This window comes from Thunnus maccoyii, chromosome 2 (assembly GCF_910596095.1).
Source record: "Thunnus maccoyii chromosome 2, fThuMac1.1, whole genome shotgun sequence".
Lineage (NCBI taxonomy): Eukaryota > Metazoa > Chordata > Actinopteri > Scombriformes > Scombridae > Thunnus > Thunnus maccoyii.
In genome coordinates this window covers 15,188,385-15,215,407 of record NC_056534.1, presented here as the reverse complement: position 1 = coordinate 15,215,407, position 27,023 = coordinate 15,188,385, and the positions used below count along the sequence as shown (strand labels likewise).

Here is a 27,023-nt window from a genome sequence, read left to right as displayed (position 1 = left end):
AATGACAATCTACTTACAAAAACTAAAATATAATCAGTGGTCTCAACAGTTTTTGTAAAACAGTGACTAAAGGGGTGAAATCTATGAAAGAATTTACATAACATCTTTTATTTGTTCTTGGTCATATGTTGTATTATGTAATAATGACAAAGGCTGTAATTAATGATTATTCTCATTATCGATTAATCTGTTGATTATTTTCTTGATTAATCAATTAGTCACTTGCTCTATAAAATGTCAGAAAATGGTGAAAAATGTCGATCATTGTTTCCCAAAGTACAAGCAGACATCATCACATGTCCTGTTTTGTTCTGTTTCTCAACAGTCAACAACCCAAAGATAATAAGTTTACTTTAATCGAGACTAAAGAAACCAGAAAATATTCCTTTTAGAAGCTGGAACCAGAAAACTTCGACATTTTCTTCTTTAAAAAAAAGTTTAATCTTTTATCAAAATAGTTGGTGATTGATTTTCAACTAATTAATGAATTGACTAATCGTTGCAACTCTAATAATGACCACAGTTAGATGATGTAAGCAGTGTATTTTATTAGGTGAAAAACAACTTTTACAAAATTCATCCAAATAAATCTACAATTACAAACATTTTGTTACCAGTGATTAATACCATTTTCTTTTAAATAAAAGCAGGTGAAATTTTGCTGTGTATTAACTTCAAAATACAAAATTCACAAGCGTTGCAGCGAAGCACAAACCAAGAATAAATAAGCATACAGGCTTGGTTTGAATTCATTCTTTTTTTTTTCAAATAAGCAATGCATACACTCATCATGTTTGTTCTCTTAGGCCGACAAGCTGTACACTAACAGATACAAACTGTGACCATAAAGACAAGTAGTCTGAACTGAGGCAGTATCTGGAAAGTGTGCTTTAGAAAATTACAATCAATTTCCTGGGAGATATTCTTGTGGCGGAAGCGGCGAGGGCATGGTTGGAATTGAGAACATTTTATTTTGCTCTGGCACATTGATCAGCGGTGTCTCACTCAGATCTAAAAAAAAAAGACAGACAGTATATATTTAATATTAAACAATATGCAGATTTGGGCAAAGCATTCATTGTCAGAAACTCTTCAATCAAGCGATGTTTAAAAGTTTTGCCTCTGGTGATGTATTTCCACATTATTCACATCCAACAGTCTAAACTCCCTCTTAATTAATACCTTCATCAGCTCTTTTGTCTTCAGCTGGAGGGATGTCTTCCTCCTCATCTGGACCCAAGTCTTCGATCAGGACCTGGTCAAGGGCCTCCCTGCCTTGTGACTCTGTATAAAGGGTCTCCACTTGCGCTATGGGAGGAGCGGGAGCTACAGATGGAACAGGGGCTCGTGACAGAGCTGGGACTGGAGCAGCATCTGGAGCTGGAGACGAATCTTGGGCAGGAACTTTGGCGGGAGAAGGAGGAAGAACTGAGGGTGAAACAAGGGCTGGAGTCGGGTTAACTGGAGCTGGAGCAGGGGGAGAAGTCAGAGTGGGAGCAAAAAAGAAAGGGCTTTGCAGAGACCCAAACAATGGCATAGGAGCAGGAACGGCAGGGACAGGTACTGGTGGTAAATCACACGTGTCACTGCCCACAGAAAGTAAAGGGGTTAGAGAGCCTGATGTTTGAGCAGGGATCACCGCCGCAGGTTCAGGCACCACCACTACAGCAGGAGCTTCCTGAGCTGGTGCTGTTTCCTCCTGAGTGAAAGGGATCTCCGGCGTGGGTTCACTCTTCCTGGGCCTCCCTCTCTTCCTTGAGCCGCTCCTCTGCTCAGCTCTTGGTCTTTTCCTCTGGCTCTCAACCCTGAAAGAGTAGAACAATTGTAATCAACTTCAACAACAGTGGACATTGATACAGCTCTTTGTGATTTTTTTTTTTTTGCAAAGCTAATAGTACAAAGTCCTTGACCTGGATCTGGATCTGGGGTGTCAATAGAAACAACAGAGCAACCTTTGGCTGCTCTTGCTCCATTCAATATAAACCAAAGGAGTGATAAGCAACTAGAGCGCTGATAATGTTTTCACCGCGCGATGTAACGTACAGTGTGTTATAATGCAATATGTGTTAAAAAGCCTTGTTAAACCTTCTAAAACTTCTATTTCTTCTCTCCATTGCATCAGAACAATTATTTACAGTATCATTACTCTAGTATAAGAACTTGAATTTGTGGGGGTACATACTACACTGCTGAACCAGTGATGGTTACTGCTCATGAACACAGCTGTAAATGTAGGTCAGTGCACTGACATTGACTGTGCTTTTCCATAAATTTACCCAAAAACCCACTGGTTAGTCTCCTTCTCTTCTGCTTCAGCCTTTCTCTTCCTGAGTAGGTCCCTGTCCCGTAACCGGCGACGGATACCACCTACAAAACACAGAAACCAGGAGAAACCACATCCTGTTCAGCACAATATAACACATAACACAAATGAGATAAACTTGTCTGTCGTTTATAGTGAAACAGCTTAGAGGCTGATGAGAAGATTTCTCAGTTGATCAAAAGACACCACACAGCATGCAAATAAATAACTGGCTCATTTAAATTTCTGGTGTGGAATTAAAGAAGAATTTTAGATGTTACCTTCTTCTTCATTTTGATTTTTATATTCTGACTCTGGTTTCCCTTGTTGCAACGTCTCCTCCATTCTAAGTCCTGGTATGAATGAATTCAACTCATCGAAGGCGGGCAAGCACCAAAAAAAAAAAAAAAAAAGGAGACAAAATAACTTCTGACTGTTTTCTATTCCCACCCCTAAATGAATTATCTGGTTAACCATTACCAAAGTGCTGGGAGAGTTCTTACAGTGTTAGTCTTATCATATTTGTAAAGCTGGAGGAGTTGGCACAGCACTGACAGCAAAAAAAAAAAAAGTCTGCGGAAAGTTGTGTGCGGGCAGTGTGAGATAGGGATAAAATATGTACAGAATGTAGAAATAGGGGAAATACATATAAACCTTTCTATGCTTTCTAAACTGCTGCTTATAAGGCAAAAGGCTTGTTTGTGAAACGCTAACTGAAACTAAACTAGTAAACAAACTGGAAACCAAGAGGGGGTTTTCTGTTTTGCATGCATGTTTGTGCAAGACAGCAGCTGATATTAAAGCTTTGCAACAGGAAAAGTAGTCTAAATTTACTGAATAATATATTAGAGGGTGTTTAATTTAAGTCTCAGTATGGTCTAAATGATGGACAGCTACATTTTAAAGGCCTACATATACATTGTTATATGTGATAAACACAGTTTTTATTCATTGTCTAAAAAAATGCATCTTTTTCTGCAGTACTACAGCAAAAATTATGTTGCAAAAACCATTAGATAGCCTGAGCCCAAGAGAGAAATCCTGTCTTTGACTAGAGTAGGGGCATACCCCTCTTATCTCACAGATGGAGGGGCTGCTCGGTTGGGGTGTGTTCTCAATCTTCTCGCAGCACATTGAGCCCTGATGTGTGTGTGTGTGTGTGTGTGTGTGTGTGTGTGTGTGTGTGTGTGTGTGTGTGTGTGTGTTTGAGCCACTCAAAGAGAGAAACTGTCCAGCAGAGTAAATAACACTCAACTGCCAATTGCCTCCAGCTCTATACTAGAAATGTTGAGAGTCCATTTGTTAAAGTCTCTCACTTCTGTATTAAAGGAGTTTCTTTTAATGCGTATACACTTTCAAAAACTGTTAGTAGCAGTTTTACAGGGGAAGTATTTACTACAAGTTTCATGTAGTTAATACTTCATGTGTGCAAACAACTTACAGGAGAAAATCTGCACCTTAACTCATTTGGTTCAGGCTTAAATTTAAATTCAAAATACTTAATCTTGCATAAACAGACACTGAGATGAACATTTCCACTGTTAAATTTAAAGGAAAAAGCTGATTCACACAGACTCTCAAAACTACTTGACATTTTTCAAACACTCACCAGCACCTCCAGTATCAAGAGTTGAGTTCCTGTCTGCATACAGTTAACTCTTCAGCTGATAAAACTCCCACCAGACACATGAATGGACTCCTTCCAAGTATGTAGTTACATCTTTTCCAAAAATGACTGATTATTATCTGCAAAAGCAGAAAAAGCTGTCGTCCACACATATACACACACACATCCCTACTGTTGCACAATGAAACTCAATTTTGAAGCATGTCAAAGTAGATATGACAGTGCCATCTTCTGGTGCACTTTCTAAACTACCAAACACTGATTTAAAAACACTTTTTTTTACTGTATATACTGTACATATAAATCGCACATGGCCAACTGGATAATGTGCCTTAAACAGCAGATTTACTGTCTAATATTTTGGGTCTTATGTTGTCTTTTTTATTTTTAGGTTTCACTGACTAACCTTAAAAATGAATCAAATATTTTTACAAACACCCAGAATGTCTTTTCAACATGTTTCTGTTTCATATTTTTATTTACAAAGATCAACAACATACTCTGTGGACTTCTACTTGAGGGCTCTGGTGTCTCAGGAAGTAAAAAGGGGGGGGTGGGGGTGGGGTTGGGAATACCCTTCCCACCATATGCATATACAATGCTCTCTTTACTGCTAACTGAACACACCCCTCCTCTCTGTCCATGTGTGCAAACGCTGAAAAACAATCTGAGGTTTCATGGATAGAAGAAGACTAGAACACAGTTTTATCAATTACACAGTTTATTGATCAAAACTGTCAAAAGGAAAACAAATACAGCAATGATTGGACTGCAATTAAAATGATGCATTTACAAAAAAATAACATTATTTAGAGTAATTTCTGCTTTCACTTGCAACAGGTTTTAATAGTAATAGCTGTTCAAAACAAGATGTCTTTATGTTACATATTTGCCCTACTTACACATTGAAAGCGACACAATAACAATTTTACGTTAAATATGAAAAATCTGGGCATGTTTTCAAGCTATTTAACATTATTAAGCAGATAAACAAAGTTCACCATATGACCTACTTTAACGCCTAAATTGGTTGAATGCTATTATGCGTCGACTGTGCACATGTATATACACGGCATTTCTTTATTTTATTTAAAAAAAAAAACTGACTTTAAATACAAAAAAAAGAAGAAAAGCTTCTTGTCTTCATAAACATAACACAATACTTTCCTTTGCAGAAATAAATTGCACCATAGCACTGTGTGGAGGCAGCGTCATGTTTTGTGACTGCAATGCCATTTTAGAGGCGATGGGCGTTTCTGGACGCAGATGGCGCTGTTGAGCATATATTTTGTTTCAGTCCCGTTTCCCTCCATGGTTTCTCCTCTCTCCGACTAACTTAGCGTTTGGCTCAGTTCATTATACAGTCCTATATTCTCCCTCCATTAGGGCATCTCTGCCTTTGGACTGAAGATCCCACCAAAACCCAAGAGAGAAAAGTTTAACTTTCATAGGGCAAGATGGACATGAAAAAGAGGATCCACTTGGAGCTAAGAAACAGGACACCGTCTGATGTGAGTCGTGCTTTTTTTAAAAAACCAACCCTTAGTTTTCTGGCTAGCCTCGCTAGCTAGCTTGCTACTTTTTCTGCTTTGCGAGTGACCTGTGTGGCTAACGTAATGGTGACCACATGGGCTTTAGATGATGTTTCTCGTTTATAATAGTAGGGCGGAAAACACTCGCATAACAAGCTTCATCCTCGATACTGTTGTGGATTGGGCGTATAGGGGGGCAACGAGACGAGAAAAGCTATATTCAGTCGTTACTTTGAAACGGCGATTCCTCAGCTTGCTGGCATTATTGCAGTGCTTTAACCGTTTCGCAGCCTCCGTGGTCAGCGGTGCACACACGATTCAGCTCGACTCCAACGTCGGGGAACAATTAGTAAACTTCTTTTCACGCTGATATATTAGGAAATGTGCTTCCTGCGCCGCGTTTGCCATTCACAGAGCGGTGTATTTTATACAGACCTTGGAAGCCATGTTTGCTGCTAGCATAACTGCTAAAAACGGGGCGCTTTTTTCCCCCTCATTATTACAAAAGCACTTTACAACTCCAAAGCGTTGGTGCTTAAAATGTAGTTTTTGTGACGTTTGAACGGGCCGTCGCCGATCACGAGTCTTAAAATCTCTTCACAGTAACGTTAACATGAACGGCCAAGATTCAGCATCGACAACAAAAAAAAAAACAGTCACTTGGTTCACGAGTCATCCATACCTTGACCACTTAACGTGGAGCCTGTTACTCCAACCTTAGCTAGTTCATATTTCCACACAAACTGTCGCAAATGTCTGTAACTTATTCCTGCAATCGTTTTTGTTTAAAAGCTTAAAAGTTTAAAAGAAAAAAGGAGGGGGAGTGTGCAGCAGTTAATTCCCTAAAACAGCGTATACACTTGCACAGCAGCTGCATTGCCCTTTCATATCCTTGCATTCATACTCGTGTAAATATTGCATACTTTTCTTTTTTTTCTTTTTTAAACATGAAGTCTGGTGAGCAGATGATTCATTCACATAGCAGCCACCCAAAAACTTAGTGTTTTTGTTCCCGCCATATTACCTCCTTCGCTACGCTGGTCAAAGACAACAAAATGCATCGAGTTGTAAACGTATAATTAAAACACACATCCTCCCCACACCTTCCGCTAATCGTAAAGTAAACTAAACTTGATGTTGTTTTGCAAAGTAAACGGATCGATTTGTCGGCCGGCGGCTTTATGAACCGAGCCAGCCTGCTTGAACGACACGGAGATCCGGTGCACCGCGCTTCATGCGTGGGCAGCCAAAAACTCCACCGGTCGGCGTATTCCTCTCGGCTCATGCATGAAATAAAACAAAATATCAGTTGAAAAATAATTTAAGTAATGTGTAACTTAAGTACCCGATCATTACTCTTTTGTACAACAGCAATTTTCGCTACTGAAATGTTCAGAGAACTGCATACTGTGTCTCAGGAATCGCCATGTTGTCATTCTGTCGTCTTTGAAGCTCTGGGAGAGAGGAACTGTCTCCATCTTTGTTTTTTTACTAAATTTCCGTTCTCAATATATTTCCTTCGCCACTTCGACCTGAAAACGACGTTGTGCCCTGTAACAAACTTGGCAATATCGGTCGTTCGCTCGACGACGAGGAATATTCCACTTCCCCCAATGAAAGCTGGTTTAACGAGTAGAAAAAGAGAAAATCTTTACTAAGGGTGTATTCGCCATCCTGTCCGTTGCTGTTGGGTTGGCTAATGGCGGGCAGACAGACTCCTCTGCTGCACGGCAGCGTTTAAAAGGGGCAATGGCTAGCCTGTAGCGAGCTAGCTCACAAAAATCATTGCATTTGTCATTAGTGACTGCATCAGCAGGCCATGGGGAAGCTACTGCTTTGCTCTTCCTCGTTTCAAAGAAATCAATACATTAAACTGTCGTGCCCGATGAAATTAGACACATTATGATACAAAGTGTGTTTAGATGGAGACGGAGTATCCATTTCGGTGTTTTTTACTTGAGAAATCGTGATCTTTGACGTTTGACAACAACTTTTTTTTTTTTTTTTTTTTTTTTTGCAACGTTTTTGTCCAACGCTGAATTGCGCAACCAGTGTTAGCTTTAATTGACTCAAACTAACTCCGCCTTTCGGACTTGTTTTTCTAATATTTTATAACAAAAAGTACAAAATGTCTTTTTAATTATTTTTCCACACAGTAAAGAGCAATAATGGTGGATAATAACATCCTGTATTAAACATTGTTTGTTATGTTTGGCAGGTTGTTTTCTCACTGATTTTGTTTACAAAATGAGATTTTAATTCAGAAAAGGCAGATGAATAAAATAATTTTGCAATATTATGAGTTTTGTTTGTTTTAGACTACATTTAACTGTACACAGTGTATATATTAAGTACTTTTTTCAAGAGATGCACAAACAATGGAGATTCATTTTTACATTTTATTATAATTTTCTGTTTTCCAGGTACGAGAACTTGTCCTTGACAATTGTCGATCGGTTGAAGGAAAAATCGAAGGCCTCACAGCTGAGTTTGTCAACCTGGAGTTTCTCAGTTTGATAAATGTTGGCTTAATGTCAGTCTCCAACCTGCCCAAACTAGGAAAACTCAAAAAGGTAACATGTCGTTTCACCTTTTCTTTATATCTCCATGAAAAAGCTGAGTTGTGTCCGGTCTAAGTCATACCTCCCTGCCTCTTGTGTTTTCAGCTGGAGTTGAGCGACAACAGAATCAGCGGCGGCCTCGATGTTTTAGCAGAGAAACTACCCAACCTCACACATCTAAACCTGAGTGGCAACAAATTGAAAGACATCAGCACGTTGGAACCATTGGTATGTTTCTGAAGGAAGCACTCGCCATATATATCCATCTTTATGCCTACAAGCTGGTGCAGACATTGTGCTTTTTTTTTTGTTTGTTTGTTTCATATTAGTGCAAAATTTATTATAATCAAACCAAAGATTTTAAATATTTGGACAAAGCGTGGTGCCCAGAGCTGTGTTCATGTAAATGCAATTGCAGCTCATCAGCTGTCTTACTCAACTCACAGCATACATTTTTAATTTTAGCACTGCTTCCTATACTGTATATTTAGGATATAAAGAAGCTGTTTTTACACTACGTCATTACCGGAACTAACAGTGGAAAGAGTGCCAGAGAGATCCTTTAAACATATTTAATAAACAATTATTTTAAATGATTATAAGAACAAAAATATAATCTACAGGAAACACAGGAATGAATTGAAAATGGTATTTATCTAGTTGATTGTGGTTGTTCAACAGTTAGTGATGGATAAAATTACGATGTATAATGTTATTTTGTTAATTTGGAGGAATGAGAAACTATTCATGGATAAAAACAACCAGATGCAAAAGTCTCTTTTTGTCTCATCCAACGAATAAATTACATGTTCAATGTTATGGCTAAATATCTACTGGGTGACGCGTCTTAGTTGTGTCACAGTACAGTTCAGCAACAGTTTCTCATCACTGCTCCTCGCTGCATTTCATCAACAGAAAAAGCTGGACAACCTGAAGAGTTTGGACCTGTTCAACTGTGAAGTGACAAACCTCAACGACTACAGAGAGAGTGTGTTCAAACTGCTGCCCCAGCTCACCTACCTGGACGGTTATGACCTGGAGGACAGGGAAGCCTCTGACTCTGACGGAGAGGCGGACGGAGACGGTGTAGACGATGAAGACGATGAAGGTAAGAAGCTGCTTCCGATATCTTAAGAGATGGTGAAACAGGACACTGTTAAATAATACAAGAATACAGTCAAACCATGTCGTGTAAGTTGGTTTGAATATGTGGTGTATAGTTGTGACACTTTGGTTTCAGCGAGTTTCCCCTTTTGGTGTTGCAGAGGGAGAGGAAGAGGAGGATGAGGATGGAGAGGAGGAAGACTTTGACGAGGAAGAGGACGAGGAGGAAGATGAAGAGGAGGTAGAAGGAGAAGAGGACGATGAGGAGGTCAGCGGAGAAGATGAGGTAAAAACAAAAGAAGCTCGTCTGAAGTCGCTCTCGCGAGGAGTCACAATCTACTGTTTCTGATTCCTTTCAACTTGTATCACTTTGTTCACCAAGGAGGAAGACTTTGGTCAGGATGGGGAAGTGGATGAAGAAGATGAAGATGAGGATGAAGATGAAGACGGTATGTAACATGCTCCCTTAATATTATTAATGCTCTCTAACCCAGAGCACCCACAAAACACATATTTTAAAACAATAAATCACTTTGCACCTGGTTGCGCGGCGTGCCCTCAGTCTCTTTCCACGCTACAACTCCAAACTCTCTAAACGTGGCGGAGAGTTGATTTATTCGGAGGTGAGGGGAGGGGGCAAAGCCTTGTGCTTCAGGCGTGTGAAGTACAGATGTTGCAATGACCGCTACAGACTGGGATAAGAATCAGCCGATAAAGTGACAGCACATATAATATACTAACTCACAAAAAGCCTCCTTAAGATTCAAGTGTGTCGTATGAATACAGCCTTATTTTTCCATCGTTTCCCCCTTTGTGTGTGTGTGTGTATGTGTGTGTCTACTCTTAATTATCCAAATTAAAAATGCTAAACATTTCTACACAGCACAGAGCTCCATATTGACTCTTTGTTTATGGTGCCGTTAACATGCGGTTAATTGGCAAAAGTCAGTAGTTGAATGTATTTAAAACTTCAATCGTCCTGTTTTTGTGAGCAAAGCAGTATCAATAAGAAGAAAAGTTGAGTGCCGTTTTTAGTTTTTAAGTGTTATTTGCGCACTAGAATTCTTCTTCTATTGTATTTTGAGTAGAATGTGGAGTTTATATGCATATATGGGTGCCACGGTTCACTCAATAATAACCAATAGAAATAAATTTGATATCTGGGTTAATAATCTTTTATCTCTTGGTGGTTGTGGTAACTGAGGAAGCTCTACACTGGGGAGTAACGAAAAAGGTTTGAAGTAAAGGGCGTAATCAAGTTGCTGCTATAATGATCACCCATTACTGACTCATTTATATTACTCAGAAAAACATTAAACTAAATCATTTACAATTAAAACATGTTTTAGGCACTGCAGCTCTCTGAAAACGCTTTGAGCCGTTTATTTTAGAGGGTTACTCTTCAGGTTTTTGATGCCATCTACCTAGTGTCAAATTAGTCCGTTTGTTAAGCAAAAATGCAGCGAAAACATTTGCTGGTTGCAGCTTCTCAAATGTGAGGATTTGAAGCTTTTCTGTGTCATACGTGATAGTCAACTTTTGTGCTGTTTATCAGACAAAACAAGACAATTGAAGACATCACCATGGGATCTTACAAATTATAACGCAGCGTTTTTCACTTATTTTCTGACATTTTACGGACCAAAAGATTAATCGAAGCAATAATCGGCAGATTAATCATTGAGGAAAATAATCGTTAGTTGCAGCCCTACATCTAAGTCTTGTTCCTGTTGAGTTTGAATGTACTGGATAAAAAGTGCTCGCCAAATGCATTCAATGTAATGTAAAACATCATTTTCAACATGTAATAACGTTATAACTCGGTAGTGACCATTCGTTCACACTCTCTACGATCGCACCAGAAGACTTCATGAGTGATGCTGAAAGTCTGCAGTTGTTTATGAGGATAAACACACTAAATATGTCAAGAAGCTTAATGTATTTCTAAGATATGTAACACAAACTCCAGCATTTCTGTCACATGAAGAACACACGGGGGGGAAAAAAGAATGTATGTGTATGTTTTATGTAGAAAATATGCATCTGTTATGTTTTTAATTAGTCTGGTTGTTCGTATCAAAGCTCGCAGATGTAATCTTTCCTTTCAATTAACTGTCGTGTGTTAAGATGAAAGCTTTGTGGTCTTGACACCGTTTCCCTCTTTGCTCCCAGAAGCAGAAGCCGGCAAAGGCGAGAAGAGAAAGCGAGACCCAGAGGATGAAGACGACGACGACGACGATGAAGACGACGATTAAGAGCAAAACTGAAAACGAGAGCCTACCGAGTTACCCTTCCTCCCCCCCCCCCCCCCCCCCACAAACCCGAACGTCCGCCCTCCTACAACTCGCACCGCCGTTGTAATCCACGTCTACCCCCCCAGCTCTGAGCTCTTTTACGGGGCAAGACTGTACCGGATGGGTGGGCCGAGTGGAGCTGCGCCCCCTTATTATTTTTTTTTTTCTTCTCCCCCTGCCCCCCATGGAACTGAGAGCCACCCAACACCCTCCACCTCACCCGACCCACGGCCCCGAGGTTCTCAGGCAGCCCACCACTCAGCATTCCACAATTTCACTGTCGACCCCTCTTTATGTATTCCTGTGTGAGGACTTTGGGACTGGTATCTAGTTTTGGGTCTGTGCTTTTAATATTTTGTTGAATGAATTATTTTTTGTTGTTGGGTTTATTATTTCTCATTTTTTGTCTTTATTTTTTTTTTTTTTTTTTTTTTTTTTTCTTATTTTTTCCCAATAAAATTATTGCTATAGCAGCTGTGCAACCAGCGAGCCATGATTTTTTTGTGTGGCTGCCTGTTGCACAAATCAAGGTTGTAGCTACATTTTTACTTTCTGTATGACAAGAAAACAACTTTGTAAATAAAATGTTAACATTTTGTGCTTTTTCTCTCTTCCTGCCTTGCTTTTCTGGTGTCCCAAAACTAACGTAAAGTTGTGGAACAGTGGTCATGTGACCCCGTTTTCTCATCCACCCCTGCTGTTGTGCTCTCAACATGTTGATGGTGACTGTAGACAACAGTCCATAGGAAAGGCTTTGTGTCTATTCTTTAAGGATAGTGTATCTTAATATAATACTCACATACTTCTATGTATGTTAAAAGGATTATTAGTCAATATAATCATTCCTCCTGTCCATACTGGACATGAGGAGATCCCCTCTGATTGCAAGTCCAATGTAAGTCATGAGAGTTGTGCAAAAATGTGTTATAAAGTTCAGCCAAAGCTAATATGAGGCTTTGGTATTCTGGGTTGATCCAATCAAGTGGGTATCTTCTAATGTTATAGTCCTTTGTCTTTGAAATCCTGACTGTGTTTCCATCCAAGACATAGTTTTTATACAAAAAACAACTAACTTGGATCATTCCCACTTGACTTGTCTCACATCCGTTTTGCTGGCTGCATTTTTGCACATAAGAATGTGGGTTTTGCTCCTCCATCTCTTATGCTGGAGTTACTTAACTAACAGATCTCTGCACAGCCAGTGTAGAGAGGGAAAATGATTACAGTAGTGGTTTCCAACCTTTTTGGCTTGATAACCCCGATTAAAAATAAGTAATGTTTACTTGGGAAACCTCATCACAGACTACATAAGCGAGCTGTGAGCAGTCAAATCTCTCCAGGTTGTTTCATTTGAATAACCTTAAAAGGGCTGAAGGGGCAAGACTATCCAGGATTTCACAAGAACAAAGATAAGAGAAAAATGACTTTTGTGTTTCTCCAGGTTGGGAACCAGCAGAGTACAGTGACAGATGACTCTCTAAATGTACATATAGGTATATGAGTATTGTTTTAAGACAGACAAATGTGAAACTTTCCTTTTAAGAGATTTCCCCTTTTAAGGTTAATGCTGTAGTAGCTTGTAGCCTGTAGTGAATTATACATTATGTAGCTGAGTACAGTCATTTTTCACTCCACAGAAACAGTAATTTAACCCCAAGATAGAGAGCATTTGTCTGTGGCGCCTTTATTCTTAACATTAAGCCCAGAAATGGCAACCAAACAGCATTATGTTGTTTTTGAGGAACAATAATTTGTTTTTAAAAGAGTTTCTGGCTGCTGATCCTCCCAGGCTGCTGCGTCTTTTAGGGCCCTTTTTTTGAATTCCAAACACAAGCCAGGCAGTCGTGTACAGAGATGAAAAATGTTGGCCGTCCACATGTTGCAGCCTGAGTGGATCAGGAAGGAGAAGAAACTCCCAAACAGTTAATTGCGAGCCAGCACCACTCAAAACTCTGCTTAAATATTAATGTGTTTATACAGTTGAGTGAAACATTTTATACTTCAGTTTACTTGTTCAGGCGGGATAATCGTCTGTTCTGTCAGAGAAGATCTATAAACAGTCAAATGGATTTCCCAGAAAAATATATTTTATATGATTAATATTTTTGTAACAGGTTTTGAAAACAGAATTTACAGTAACGGGATACAATCTTTTTCCAGTTTTTACACATTTAAAGGAAATAATTGCATCAAAAATGCACCTAAATCAGGCACAGTGAGGCTCATATTAACTCTTAAATGAAATGGTTTATTAAATCATACATATTCGCCACAGTGAACGCTACAGTTGACTCTGCAGCTACATTATTGCTCCAGTATAACATAGAGACTGTCAGAGCGTGCATGCTTTAACACAGAGAAGGTCTCTGGAATGGATTGGTGTTGTTTTTTTTTCCCATTTGGCTGGTTGAGATTTTTCTCTGAGGACTTGGTGTTGGCCACATTCATAACAAAGCAGCAGAAAGATGATCACTTGCAGAGTTGTACTGTTACAATTTTCTGTACAGTAATGCAATCATCAATGTACCACAACATTGTAATGAAAAAAAAAATACAGAGAAATACTTTCCACTGCTTACTGCCAATAATTCATACTAATGTATGACGTGTGTATACTGCAATCACACTCTGGTGTTACGCCACAAGTCAAAGGATATGACAAAGGGTCAAAGGGTATTTGTTGAACTAGCTGGCAGTGATGTCATTATTTTGATGTCCCAATGATATACAGCTGCTTCAAAATAGTGTAATTTCACCAAAAACTGTAGTTGTGGAATCAGTTTCAATCATTCTAATATTGCACTTGAATGAAGCTGAAGAGAGAGATCAATGCAGCAGAGGTCAAGATGTCCTGCTATTGGTCTACCTCCAAATAGCTGCATCCTACGTTTCCCATAATGCAACCAATGGCATAATTTCTTTAGATGCTTCCTAACTGGTAAATACACATCTTTAAAACTCTGCACTGCCAGTTTATTACACACTCTTTATATTTAAAAAAAAATGTAGTCTTTAAGTCCACACTGAGACCAAAGTCTGTAAAAATAACTCTGATGATGTCATCAAGGTCATTTTTTAAGACATGACAAAGGTCCTCCAGAGCCACAGAAAACATTATACAACTGTTTTTCACAGGCTTAAAATTTTCACAGGAGTAAAATGTGTAAATTCATTGGAATGTCCCTTTAATAAAACTGAATCACTTGTGTTATTCCACGATATAAATGAACAGTGTGTACTAACTACATCAGTGCTTCAAAGGCCCTACACACACCACACAGGTGTTTTCACCTATTTTGTCTAAATAGATTCCTTCTCAGGACCGTGTAGGAATGTTAAGACTGCGCTTGATTTACATCTCTCTGACTGTCCTCTTGATGCACCTGTTCAGGTGTAAGAGGTTAACACCTATGATTCTTGATTTGTGACCTCATGTAAATCCTGCAGAGCTCCACCCAACTTCGCCCTGAGCAGAGGTCTAATGCCGCGTTCATGTCATATCAGAATTATCACAATTACAAGATTCAATCTTGTAAGCGTGTTCACCCCAACTTCCAAGTCGTAAGTATGACTAAGAAAGTTATTTTTCTGAAGGCGCTGATGTATCTGATGTATCCGCTTCATGAATCAGAAATACTTAAAAATGTGACAAATAAGAACGTCTCAAATCAGCCAAAGTCTGCTGTTCAAGGCGATTAAACCAAAATTTAACGGATATAGTGTTATGTTGTCCGTGCACAGTCTTTTTAACTGTCACTCGACCAACTCTCTAATCATACAACTGAGTCTGTCAGATGACATGAACACTTATAAGTCGTAAACATGGGAATCCTTTCCATCGTTGCCATTAATCCCACATGACCTGAACGCAGCATCATCAACCAAAATAAATAAACACCTCCAGGACTTTTAACAGGAATATACCACAGATATATTATCAGAGGATGGAACTCCAGTAACAACAACAAATCAGCTTGAAATATTTCTGACTTGCTCTAACACATCTCTCTCATCTCTTCAACAATGTGTGAGCTCTCTCAGTGAAACAGCCTGTAATACAATGAATGGGTCAGCCAATTTCAGCAGTATTCGGGGACACAGGTGTTGAGTTTATTGGGGCGGCAGTGAGAGACAAAGATTTGCTGTTGACAGTCCGGTCACTATAAAACTGTGCTGAAGAAATGGGCTCAAAATGGCAGCTGCTACTGTTATTTAGCAAGTGATATGCTGTATTTTCCACAGGCCGAGAACAACATTAAGCACCAAATTCACAAACCATCAAATGATTCCTCTTAAATTAACCATTTTGGGAGACTTTTTAAACAAAAGGCAGAAATAATTACGATAAAAATGTAAACAATCTATTTTGAGTCAGGGGGAAATCCAGATACAGATATGATTAAACTGGTTGAAATGGTGTAAAACTGGTTATCTAAAACTGTTTAAAATGTGAGCAAATAGCCATATCAGCCCTTGAGCAAGTCCACTGACCAACTGTAGAAACATGAGCCTGGTGGGAATGTGTTGAGACTTGTCCACCAACAGCAGAGTTTATCCTGGCCTGGTGCTGCCGCTCCTGGACAAAAGTCAGCCAGCGATGGAGCTGTGCTAGAATTGTCCTGCTGGAGGTCAACGGGGTCACAGATCACAATTGTATTGAGGCCGGTTTGTCTGTACGTTTGTGGCTCGGTGTGGCATTTTCCATGTGACACCTTTTTGACAAGTGGCCATGAAACGTATGCCAAATCTAGAATATCATCACGGTGCTTGTGCCTCTGTCTACCACATAAATACAGGCATGCCTGGCTGTTCATACTCTGCACACTGGTTATCTTTGGATAAACTAACAACTATATAGTTTGTGTTGCCTAATATCTGCAAGCAGTTCAGTGACATCTATACACATATATATATATTAAGCGTATTGTTTCTCTCAACAAGCAGGCGAGAAACAAGGGAATGTTTTGTCTTGTTAGGTTGTTTGAAAAAAATGCAAGTTAAAATCTCAAAACTGCTCCAAGCCTGAAAGCAACAGATATGAGGAACTGGTCCGACTGCACTGTGGAAGAAACTATGAACACCATTCACAAGTTCCCTGAGGGAAGAGACATTTCTTGCAATTTGGATAGATTGCTCAATGTACATTTATGCACATTTTACAGTTATTTAAGCCTTTTTTGATTGCTTAAAAGGTTATCATTTAGCAAAGCATTTAAAAAGTGACAAAACTCATAAAATGATCATAAAGAGAGACAAAGACCGCAGCCTTTTTAGGGCCGTTTTTCCACTAGCCTCATTCAGACGATGTATTCTCTCAGAGAGGGTTTCCTTTATCATCACACAGAGAATTTCTGTCCATATTCTATAAAAAAAACAAATATATATTTCTATACTGGCTTGTAAAATTTGAGCAGCACTTTAAAAGATATTATTTGGGGAGTAATCTCCACTCAAGGTGCACTCACTTGTTTAGGAGCTTTCAAACATGTCACACTCTCTTCGTCAGCAAATAAATTTTGTTTAGTTGTCATTTAACTGTGGATGTTAAACCATTTCCACATTGGTTTCAAAGTTGAGCTTCATAGCTGCAGTTTCTACAGTAAAGTTACTTACTTTTCAACTTCATCTCATCAGAGTGGGCAATATGGATAAAATCATTTTATCAAATTTTAGATTTCAATATCGATATATATCAGTATCAACTTACTGGAGAATCAATTATATCTATATTGAGAAACTGTATCTAAATAAAATAACCAGATGGGAATGTTTATGACAAATAAACTTCATCACATTGATGCAATCATTGTATTTAAACCCTATGATGCAACATAGCAGCCCTGCTCATTAATTTGCAACACTATCCACAATGGCCAACAGTAATACATGTAGAAATATTAAAGGAATAGTTGCCGCAGCATAAACTGTGTGATAAAATCTCTGGCAGTGGACAAATTTATCATTATATTACCCAACTGTTCCCCCGCTCTCACAGCCTTATCAGAGCTGTGAGCGGCTCATATTTTTTTGTGCAGTAAGTAGTTGATACACTTTTAACTTAAAGTATGAGCAGAAAAACCCCCAGTATCATGTTTCAGGTTCTTACAAAGAGCAATAAAAGAAACCCTTTATGAGAAAATACTTTGAAAGTCAAAAGAAAAGTGGAACACAAACTAACCTAAGTGTTGCGGTACTCCGGTTCTACAATGGCTTTAAAGTTTATTCACAGTGACTCCACATTAGTGAAAAGTAAGCAGTCTTTTATAACATTTTGCATGCTGTATTTTCCAAAATTACAATTCCAAGTTTAAATTTGAATGGCCAGTATTTTCTTTGAATGTATTTTAAAATAAATTAAAAGTTAAGATCAAAGCAGCTACATTGTATCAGATACAAAATTGGCTTCCGCTGCTGTGAAAAGAATTGATTTTCCACCAATTTTCCAGTTATTCAAAAATTTAAAAAACAAAAAAAATCTCAATGGAAAGCCAGAACACAGCATGATATAGCCATTCACTTAGCTCACTCTCATTCAAGCACACAAACATCTGTCATTACAAGCACCGCAGCCATCTCCACTTACAGTAGTTTAAATATCGGAAAAACAATCACCGAGCATAGAAAATAAATTCAGCGTTATCTTACAATCACACAGGATGTCTGCTACTACCCTGCAACAACTTTCAAACAGCAAGCAGACAGCCACATCATTCAGTCAAGACGGGCAAAAACATCTTTTTATCACTCGGCTACAAAGAGCATAAAAAAAGCTAAAAATTACAATAAACTTGCATAGCTGTGAAGCGTACAAAAGAAACAGGGAAAAAAATAAAAGGTCAACAGGTGCAAAGAGTTTTAAAACATGTTACATCACGGGTAAGAATCAGTGTTTGAATGTATGTACCTGAATAAAGAATATATGCACCTTGTGTAAAAATCGACAAGACGACAGTATGAAAACAAAAAGTCGAGGTGATACTGGTTTTAAATCGCCCCTGTGCGGTGAGTATGAGGGGCTCACGAGAAGAAAAGAGGTGAGTCAGGACTAGAAGAAGAAAGTGGTGGTATGACAATGTGGTTAGTACGTTTTTACAGTAATGCATGTGTCCCGTGAGGAGGTGGAGGTGACTCCATGGCGGGCCCAGTTTTAATGTGAGCTCTGAGGCTGGGTGTTTTTGATGTTCTTAATCTCAAGCTCCAGCTGTGTGATGTGCACGTCCCTCTGGTTCAGGAGCTCCCTCAGCCGTCGGATTTCCTCCTGCTGCTTGTGGAACTTCAGAAGCAGCTGTGGACAAAACACAAACACGATATATTGAGATATATCATCAGCATAACATCCACAGGATCCACTTTTAGGATACAGTTTCAGTTTGGTTTTCTAAAAAATATCTTTAAAGATTGTCCTCTTACTGTCCAGAAGCCATAATCCAGATGAAAGAAGCTCTGAGTGGATAAAAATGTTCATCTAGTTCATAGCCTTTAATTATCACCATGTTCTCTCAGCAATACTAAAGGATAAGGCCGCTCTATATTTTTCTTGTTGTCAACAAATCCCATGAAAAGATAAACAATGTGTCTGTCTCTCAGTACTTTTTTGTCTGTGTCAAACCCATTCTTTCCCTTTAAAATGGGTCATAAATAAATACTTTCTTTTAAAAAAAGGCTAAATAATTTCCTCTAACAGCTGGGCACTGTAGTTTTTAGTAAATGTTACTCAAAGAAGAGGAAATAGTGCATTTGTTGGGGACTATTTCCAGCTGCGAATTAATACACATTTGGTGTGCTAGTGAGTATTTATGGCAGCAGGACAGTGTATGTGTGTAAACTACAGTGCCCATGTTCATTGTAATGAAGGAACATGTCAACCAATGCAACACTGTGAACTCGCTGATGTGTTTTTAATCGTTTTGGACAACAGTGGAGGTCAATGGCACAAAGGAAGAAGTTACATCAGGGTTTGACAACACAGGAAATACTTGTAAGTACAATCTATTCAGTGTTGGTTTTGGTCTTTTAATTGGATTTGTTGACTATAAGAAAAATATTGAGTATCACCAGCCTCATCTGTTAAGTTTCATGAGCAGCAGCAAATTTGTCACTGACCTTTTTTTTGCCTCAGGTTTTGCCTTTAAAGCCATATAAAAGCTTCCCTAACCTTCTGATTGATGGAGCTTGTTTGGGCTGTATGGAGCCTGACAGAAAAGCTCTGCAGACACTACTCACCACTCAAAAGCAAAAAACATTAAATGTATTGTACATTTTCATTTACAGGTGACAACATGTAATTTTATATCATTCAAACGAAAAGACACCACTGGAACATCAATAAAAGTTATGGCAGAAAAGGACAAAGTTCCTGAGACAAACTAGATTTTAGCCTTAAAGTCTTTACATGATGTATTTATTTTATTTTACTAATTCTGTGGTTTGTTGTTAGAGATGTGAAAACAGAGTTTTCTTACTCTCAGCTCTCTATGAATGAAACTACATCTAATATTCAGGATTAGTGCATCAATAATACAGAAATGTAGGCCACATTCCTAATTCTTCTAATGGATTTATGGAAGGCATGAAGACCAATTTCATCAAAAAACAGCATTGACATGTACATTTTTCACCTATGTCCTTGAAATATATGTGTTAAAACTGCCACAACAAAATTCTTCAGCAGGATATGAATTCGGAGGAAGATCCTCCAGACACCAAAACCACTCTGTACCTCGTTCTCTGTCCGAGGAGGAGAGCAAAGTGCAAGGTCTTCTCCGTTGCTAAGAGTTGTCCGACTCTTGTCGCCCTCTGCAAGACCGTTGTCCTCCTTGCTGTCTTTGGTGGCCAGTTGGTCCTGAATGTACGCCAGCTGCATCATGCCCGGCCTGCTCTGAGACCTGCGACTGTCCAGCGAGTTTCCAAGCCCCTTGCTCAGCTCTGAATATGACTCTGCTACTTGACTTCCTGGCTTCAGAGACATCAGCACAGGGCCTAGAAGATAAAGAGAGTGACCAGGAAAAAGATGAGCTACTTAGTCTCAATGTTTTATTCATGCACACTGAAGGGCTGATTACTAAAATGGATGTTCCTGACACTAACATGAATTCTAGTCAGTTTGGTTTGATGTTGGACATAGAAAAGAGTTAAGTACAATTTTGAGGTACTTGAACTTTACATTACATGTAACTCAGCTTTAGTTATACTTACTTTGCAGATTCAGATTTTACTTCCAAAACATTTAAATCGACAAATTAAATATGATGTATTGTTATGAACTACTCAACAGTATATTAATTAGTACATACAGTATGTACTTTTACTCACAGTAAGTAAAAGATTTTAAATGGAGGACTTATACCAGAGTCACACTGTGGTATTTTACTTAAGTAAAGGATTTTAGTACTTCTTCTGCCACTAGTGAGAAATTACTAATAGATTATAATAGATTATATACTACAGAACTAAAATGGGGCAAAACAGGAAAGCAAAATACATACAAATGAATGACTGCATAAAATTGATTTACATGTGTAAAGAGATCTGTTTGCCATACAGTGTGTGCAGTGATACCACAAAAATATTTTTCATACTATCTCAGACATATCACTCAGCCCTGCTGGTGTTTTTTTTATTTTTAGATATATTTGAATCTTGAGTGTGACTCAGTTTGGAGCCAAAAGCCCTTCACACTGAACGGTTAAGTAAAGCCCCAACCACATTGCTAATATATACAAATGTACACACACAGACACTTAATTCTGACCTTTGTCGATGCCACTGAGCCACTCCTCTGCAGTCAAAGCAGGCTTGTTACCAGCTGTCATTGGGTAGATGTCTTCTTGGTATGACTCCGACTGATAACACATATACAGCGCATTCAGACTCACGGCAAATTAGGTCCTGAAGTTTATTGAGCTAAAAATCTATGTGTTTTTTTTCACATCACCTAGTGGGTGTAGTCTTACCCTGCGGGGTACGATCATGGACAGAGGCTCAATGAGACCCTTGATTGTCACCAGTTTGTAGAACCTGAACACCTCACAGGAGCTCACATCCAGGCCTCTTTTTGGCATCACACCTGCAGGACGACACACAGAACATTGTCAGGAAGGACATTTATGGTATTGCGCAATACCTGTATAACTACTATACAAAAAGTGCACTGACTGACAGAACATATGCAGAAATCTCAGAAGACAGGAAGACATGATGGTTCAACATGAAAAATCATAATGTTATTAATTTTGCGATGTGTTTTAAACCTCTGAAATGCCCCCAAACATTATGTTCATATTGTTCATACTGTGAACCAAAGCAGACTCCTGAGCACAGGTACAACACAATACGTTTGCAGCGGAAACTATGAGCTTTTAAGTACTTAAACATCCACTCCCACTTTTGAAGGTGCTCCACCTTAACTTAAAACAACTTGACTTTTTTATCTATTTAATTTAAACATAAGGACTAAACATCCGACTTGGATTAAATGTACGGTGTTAGTATGGTGTTCATAGAGACAAGGGCACATGATAACTGCACACTCATATAAATGTGTTATGGAAGTACAAATGTGAAAACATCATAGCACAAATATAAGAGCTGCAACAATTATTCGATTAATTGATCTACAGAAAATTAATTGGCAACTCTTTTGATAATCGATTAATTGTTTTGAGTCATTTTTTAAGAAAAAATACAAAAATTCTCTGGTACCAGCTTCTTAAATGTGAATATTTTCTGGTTTCTTTTGTCTTCTATGATAGTAAACTGTATATCTTTGGGTTGTGGACTGTTGGTTGGGGCAAAAAAAGACATTTTAGGTTGCGTGTTGGGCTTCGGGAAATAGTGATCACCATTTTTCTGACATTTTATAGATCAAACAACTAATCTATTAATCGATAATGAAAATATTTGTTAGTATATACTAATAAATATACAGTAATACAACCCATAAGGTTAACATTTATGATTTATAAGCAATATTAAATGTTTGTAACACATTATAATGTAGTTGTTACCAGATATCACCAACTATAAATCATCCTGCTCCAGCTGTATAAACAGATAATGAATGACAATATAGTAAAACACACTTATAATAATATGAAATGTGTCTTTATAGGAGAAGTTATAATAGGTGACATTAACAAACATTTAAAATCTGCTTATAACTACATTATATTGTGTCATAAATCATTCAATAAATGTTTATATACTGCTTATAAATGCTAAATAGGGGACTTAAAGTAAAGTGTCACCCAAATAATCCTCTAATTTTAAAAATGTGAAACTAAATATCTCACATTTAAAAAAAATGTGACTTGTCTGTTTTCTAATTTTCATCACTGCAATTTATCATTTATCATATATTAATACAATATTTGTTAGTATGTTTGAAAATAGACTATATATAATCTTGAAAATGACCACCATGACCAAACAGTCTAATCTACTGGCACATATATTACATGTTCAAATACATACTACAAACAACTTTTCATAGTACTGAGATTACATTGATGATTTACGTAGTACTACTGTGCAGCAGCTTAACAGCATAGAGCTGCTGTTGCCCATAAGACTCCACGAGTTTCTAAAAATCTTCCATCCCGCAATATTCTTGCCTCTATTTTACATCCTTGTTCACCACAACAAGCAAATAAAATACGAGTTTAAAACATCAGCATGTCACTCTACATGATCTACGACTGCGCTCTGGTCAGCTGGTTTGGCTATTCAAATAATGCAGGCTTATTTGCACAGCAGCTTTGCTTACAGGTGCGAGAGATTCAACACAGCCAGGAGGCAGGCACAGTTTTAGTTTCACAGGCACATTTCGTACACATTCAACTGAGGAAATAGTTAAATGAAGCGTCCAGCGTGTTGGAGTTTTTTTTTTATTTAAAATACATATAGTAGTTGTCAGTGCAAAGGAAGCTGAGTGTGAGTCTTTAAAATTGTGTGTTTGCGTTTTCCTTACCCATCCCTTTCTGAGGTAAGTGGGAGCGGTACTCTGTAAGGTAGTGGATATACGGTTTTTCTGAGCTGATCTCATAGTACCTGATATTCCCGTCACCCTGAGGGAGACAAGAGAAGCCTTTGAAACATGTACTTTGTATATGAATGTTGTAACATAACTAAGACACTTTCGGGTTGCTTTTGGAGACCCACCTTCCCAGCAAGGTAGAGCATGTGTGTGTCGGGGTCGTAGAAAGGAAAGAGGACCCCTGAGGAACCGTCCAGGTTATCTTCTAACAAAGGCACAGACAGATCATCCTACAAAGCACAAAGAGAGATCAAAACAATGTAAAATCAAAAGCAACGCTCAATCACAAGTGACGTGTACAGCATCCCCTGATATCAAAACACTCAATCGTTTAAATCCACTGCTACATAAGAAGCACTCTCTCCACTGAATTAAAAAAACACTCAGCGCTCAATCCCTAATCCGTGCCTCGGCCATAATCCTCCACCCACGATACACTCTCACACATCAAAACGCAGCAGCCAGCCAGTAACACCAGCACAATTATAGACTAAAAGGTTTGATCGGAGAGATGTGAGATGACATAATGTAACATAAAAGAAGTTTGGCTTTAGTTTACACACAAGCTCAATGAATGTTTCAGATGTACTTCTGACGGCTTTCGCTTGTCCATCTGATTTGTCCACTAGATGGCAGAGTTGTGTGTGAGACGCATGCTGCTTCATATTGTGTGGGGCTGAGAGGTGTTTTGCAGTATTTTAGCTGGGAAGAGCTAAATAGATGAACTGATGAGTTATTGAACATTAAATCCCACATTTCTGTCTGACTAAATATTCATCTTCTCTGACTGCTTTATATCAAACTTCTGTCATAACGTTATTTCTTATATTTATCCGTTTTCCATTTTCATTTTATCATGGCTCTGTGATGCTCAAGGGATTTAATCACGTGGGACAGGAAATAAGGCCACCTTGAGTCATGACCTCTCTGGTGGTGATGTAATACGCTGCCCAATACTTCATCTGTATTATTATTAATCCTATATTATGGGGATTGTGCTTATTTCTAGGCCTTATTTTTTGTTGTTGCTGAGTAGTTAGGGTGGATTGCCTACATGGACGTCTTTGTATATCACTGAACTTAACAAAAACATTGGACACAAATCCTTCTTTCCTATCTTTCCTTCTAACCTTAGAGCCTTTAGTACAGGGTGTTCCCTAAATTCAGACTGAAGGAGACTGGACTTTTACCATCAGAGCACTTAGAGCACTCCCCGAGGAGCAGGGAGCAGAATCAGGTCAGAATAGGAAATTGGACAGATGTGTCTTTCATGACATTTTCCATCTTTCTTTCTGTCTGTCTCTGTTTCTGCCACTATCCCGGCTCTAATGATACTGTGTCAGTCGCTGCTTTCACCTGCTCATCAAGCGCTCCCATTTCCCAGTTGCCAAGTTATAATTATGAAGCCACTACAGGAAGATACAAGATGTCTTGGGAAATGTCACTTTGATAGCGTTTTGAATCTTTTTTGCAAAGAAATATGCATTACGGGAACAAGTTCAGTGAGCGATATGTGTAAATATAGCCTGCATTGACTGGAAAGTATTGATAGAATCAATATTAGCAAACCACATCATGGTCATCATCAGTCAAAGAGTGTGGCTCAGGTGTCTTCAGCCACATGATAAAAATGATCTTATATGTTACCTTGAGACACTTCTGTCACATGACTTATACTCAATACTTACTTAATGGACCTTGTACTTGTACTGCCAGATGTTCTGCTGCTGTTTCTCACCTGATCCCACAGAGCTATCTGTCGATCATTCCAGCGTGAAGTGCCTGACGTGAGGAGCATCTTCAGGTTACCCAGGATCAGCACCTTACTGGCTTTGTGCGTCTTGCAGTTGGCTTCCTGCAAACAAACAACACAACATAGTAAACATCAAGAATGTTTATTTACAGTATAAGACTTTTTTTTAAGTAACATAAAATGATAATTTGACATGACAACAGCTTCCAAAACATTATCAACACTACAGCAGTGTGATGTTATGTTCTGTTTGACTGTTTTGTTAGTTTGTTTGGCAGGAAAAGGAAGTGAGAGCGGACTGATGAACAGTCTGAGAGTCTCTGGCTGGTGACCCAGAGGTCTGAGCAGCTATGCTGTGGGCCCGGCCAGGCCAGAGGTGTCAGTTTTGGCTGTGTGGTGCTGGATGAGTGCCTGGGCGTCTAGGCTGGGAAGGAGAAAAGGAGTAAGGAACTCCCAATTATGTAACGTTGGCTGATCACTCTATGATACACTACAAACAGGGCTCGGTTTTCAGGTTTTTCAGATTTTCAATGAAAAGCAAGCAAATGGTTTAAATAATTTTCACCAGGATTGTATGTTCCCATGTGCTCAAAAGAGCAAAAGGACAATTTAAAGTAGAAGTTCTTTTATGACAAAGGCATCTCATTTTTCTAATAAGCCAAGGCTAGTTTATTTGTATAGTACCAAAAATGAATTAAGAAAACACATGAAATAAAGATAGAACAATATAAAAAGACACATACAAATAGGACTTTAAAACAGTAAATAAAATAGAATATAAAAACGAGCTAAAATTGAAGAAAACAGATAAAACTGGAGAGTAAAAGTTACAGCACAGCTACAGTCCATGATATGAATGAATAATCACAATTTAAATCACAATTTTTAACTAAAAAAGCAAACAAAAATTTTTGCATTTGCCTTTTATTTTTGAGATGCAGTAACTGAAAGCAATGTGAAAAAGTTTGAGAAGCCGCTGATTATGCAACATACAGTAGTGTCACGATACAAAACGATTCAAAAAAGGTTCACCCATGTTTACAAGTGTTTTTTTTCATATCTAGGTAACATATTTTTTTAATATCTAAAATAAACATTGATCATAATAGCTCTAACCACACCTCTTCTTTGGAGTGGCATGTGGTACATTAAATTACCTACTTAGTACACACACTGTAGTAATTGCCCTGCCACATAAAAAAAACACTGGGATGAATCATCAATACACACACACACACACACACACACACACACACACACACACACACACACACACACACACTCATTAAGCTTTACCTGCAGTAGGTTTCCTGAGCGGGGCTCCATGAGTCTGACCCTCCTGTCCTTGCAGGTGGTGGCCAGTAGGCTGCCATCAGTGTTGAAAGACATGGAGAGGACAACGTCTGTGTGGTGGCTGATGGTCCGCACTGGGTTCTTTATCACCTGCTCGGGACAGTCCAGGTTCCAGATCATTACCTGGACGAGGAGGAGGAGGAGGAGATAAAAGCGGCAGACACAGAAATTTAGCTACCAAAAGGTGGTCAGGCAGGAAATCATTGAGACTCACTTTTTTTGTAACTTTATTTAAGAAGAGAACAACAGTACTGGACAGCAATAATGGTGTAAAACTAAAGCAATTTGTCACAACTAATAAATGTTTACGTTTCATTATTTTGTAAGAAATGTATTTATTGAAGTTAAAACTGATGTAAGGTTTTATCCAACTAAAAAAAATATTCCCCCAAAAAGTCTGAGCTATTTTGTTATATTAAAAAGTGGTTAGAGACTCCAGTTTGTTCCGAGTTGACCGCTATAT

General features: G+C 38.5%; 3 protein-coding genes across 8 annotated transcripts in view; 1 reads left to right on the top strand and 2 right to left on the bottom strand.

Annotated features, from left to right (window-relative positions):
* Window positions 1-541: 541 nt before the first annotated feature.
* hemgn (hemogen) lies at window positions 542-7,878 on the bottom strand. Of its 3 annotated transcripts, XM_042426937.1 has the most exons (6): window positions 6,870-7,878; window positions 3,912-4,048; window positions 2,584-2,655; window positions 2,277-2,367; window positions 1,183-1,805; window positions 542-1,011 (listed from the first exon to the last, which is right to left on the bottom strand). In XM_042426937.1, exons 3-6 carry the CDS (start codon window positions 2,645-2,647, stop codon window positions 905-907), a joined length of 885 nt encoding a protein of 294 aa, XP_042282871.1. In that variant the 5' UTR covers window positions 2,648-2,655; window positions 3,912-4,048; window positions 6,870-7,878; the 3' UTR covers window positions 542-904. The 3 variants fall into 3 exon arrangements, with proteins under 3 accessions (XP_042282871.1, XP_042282863.1, XP_042282857.1); XM_042426929.1 differs by lacking the exons at window positions 3,912-4,048; window positions 6,870-7,878 and having other exon boundaries at window positions 2,289-2,367; window positions 2,584-3,478; XM_042426923.1 differs by lacking the exons at window positions 3,912-4,048; window positions 6,870-7,878 and having other exon boundaries at window positions 2,584-3,477.
* anp32b (acidic (leucine-rich) nuclear phosphoprotein 32 family, member B) lies at window positions 4,698-12,016 on the top strand. 3 transcript variants are annotated; one of them, XM_042426970.1, is made up of 7 exons: window positions 4,698-5,440; window positions 7,885-8,034; window positions 8,128-8,250; window positions 8,938-9,130; window positions 9,288-9,412; window positions 9,509-9,575; window positions 11,305-12,016. In XM_042426970.1, the coding sequence occupies exons 1-7, from the start codon at window positions 5,387-5,389 to the stop codon at window positions 11,379-11,381; spliced, it is 789 nt and encodes a 262-aa protein (XP_042282904.1). In that variant the 5' UTR covers window positions 4,698-5,386; the 3' UTR covers window positions 11,382-12,016. The 3 variants fall into 3 exon arrangements, with proteins under 3 accessions (XP_042282904.1, XP_042282894.1, XP_042282886.1); XM_042426960.1 differs by having other exon boundaries at window positions 4,699-5,440; window positions 11,302-12,016; XM_042426952.1 differs by having other exon boundaries at window positions 4,700-5,440; window positions 11,299-12,016.
* A 5,598-nt stretch (window positions 12,017-17,614) lies between these two features.
* The window catches only part of coro2aa (coronin 2Aa), a 49,718-nt gene continuing 40,309 nt past the window's right edge, over window positions 17,615-27,023 (bottom strand). For both annotated transcript variants that reach the window (XM_042426914.1, XM_042426905.1), the window contains 8 exons: window positions 26,504-26,683; window positions 25,193-25,309; window positions 23,580-23,684; window positions 23,389-23,485; window positions 21,374-21,486; window positions 21,172-21,262; window positions 20,140-20,399; window positions 17,615-18,705 (listed from right to left, as the gene is read on the bottom strand). In XM_042426914.1, coding sequence (XP_042282848.1) covers window positions 18,568-18,705; window positions 20,140-20,399; window positions 21,172-21,262; window positions 21,374-21,486; window positions 23,389-23,485; window positions 23,580-23,684; window positions 25,193-25,309; window positions 26,504-26,683 — 1,101 coding nt within the window. In that variant the 3' untranslated portion in view covers window positions 17,615-18,567. The remainder of the gene's footprint in view (window positions 18,706-20,139; window positions 20,400-21,171; window positions 21,263-21,373; window positions 21,487-23,388; window positions 23,486-23,579; window positions 23,685-25,192; window positions 25,310-26,503; window positions 26,684-27,023) is intronic.

Coding starts and splice junctions, on each gene's coding strand:
- anp32b (XM_042426952.1), top strand. CDS start 5,387: ATGGACATGAAAAAGAGGATCCACTTGGAGCTAAGAAACAGGACACCG. Junction 5,441..7,884: donor GAAACAGGACACCGTCTGAT/GTGAGTCGTGCT, acceptor TCTGTTTTCCAG/GTACGAGAACTTGTCCTTGA. Junction 9,131..9,287: donor AGACGATGAAGACGATGAAG/GTAAGAAGCTGC, acceptor TTGGTGTTGCAG/AGGGAGAGGAAGAGGAGGAT.
- hemgn (XM_042426923.1), bottom strand. CDS start 2,779: ATGGTTAACCAGATAATTCATTTAGGGGTGGGAATAGAAAACAGTCAG. Junction 1,806..2,276: donor ACTAACCAGTGGGTTTTTGG/GTAAATTTATGG, acceptor CTACTCTTTCAG/GGTTGAGAGCCAGAGGAAAA. Junction 1,012..1,182: donor AGACAAAAGAGCTGATGAAG/GTATTAATTAAG, acceptor TTTTTTTTTTAG/ATCTGAGTGAGACACCGCTG.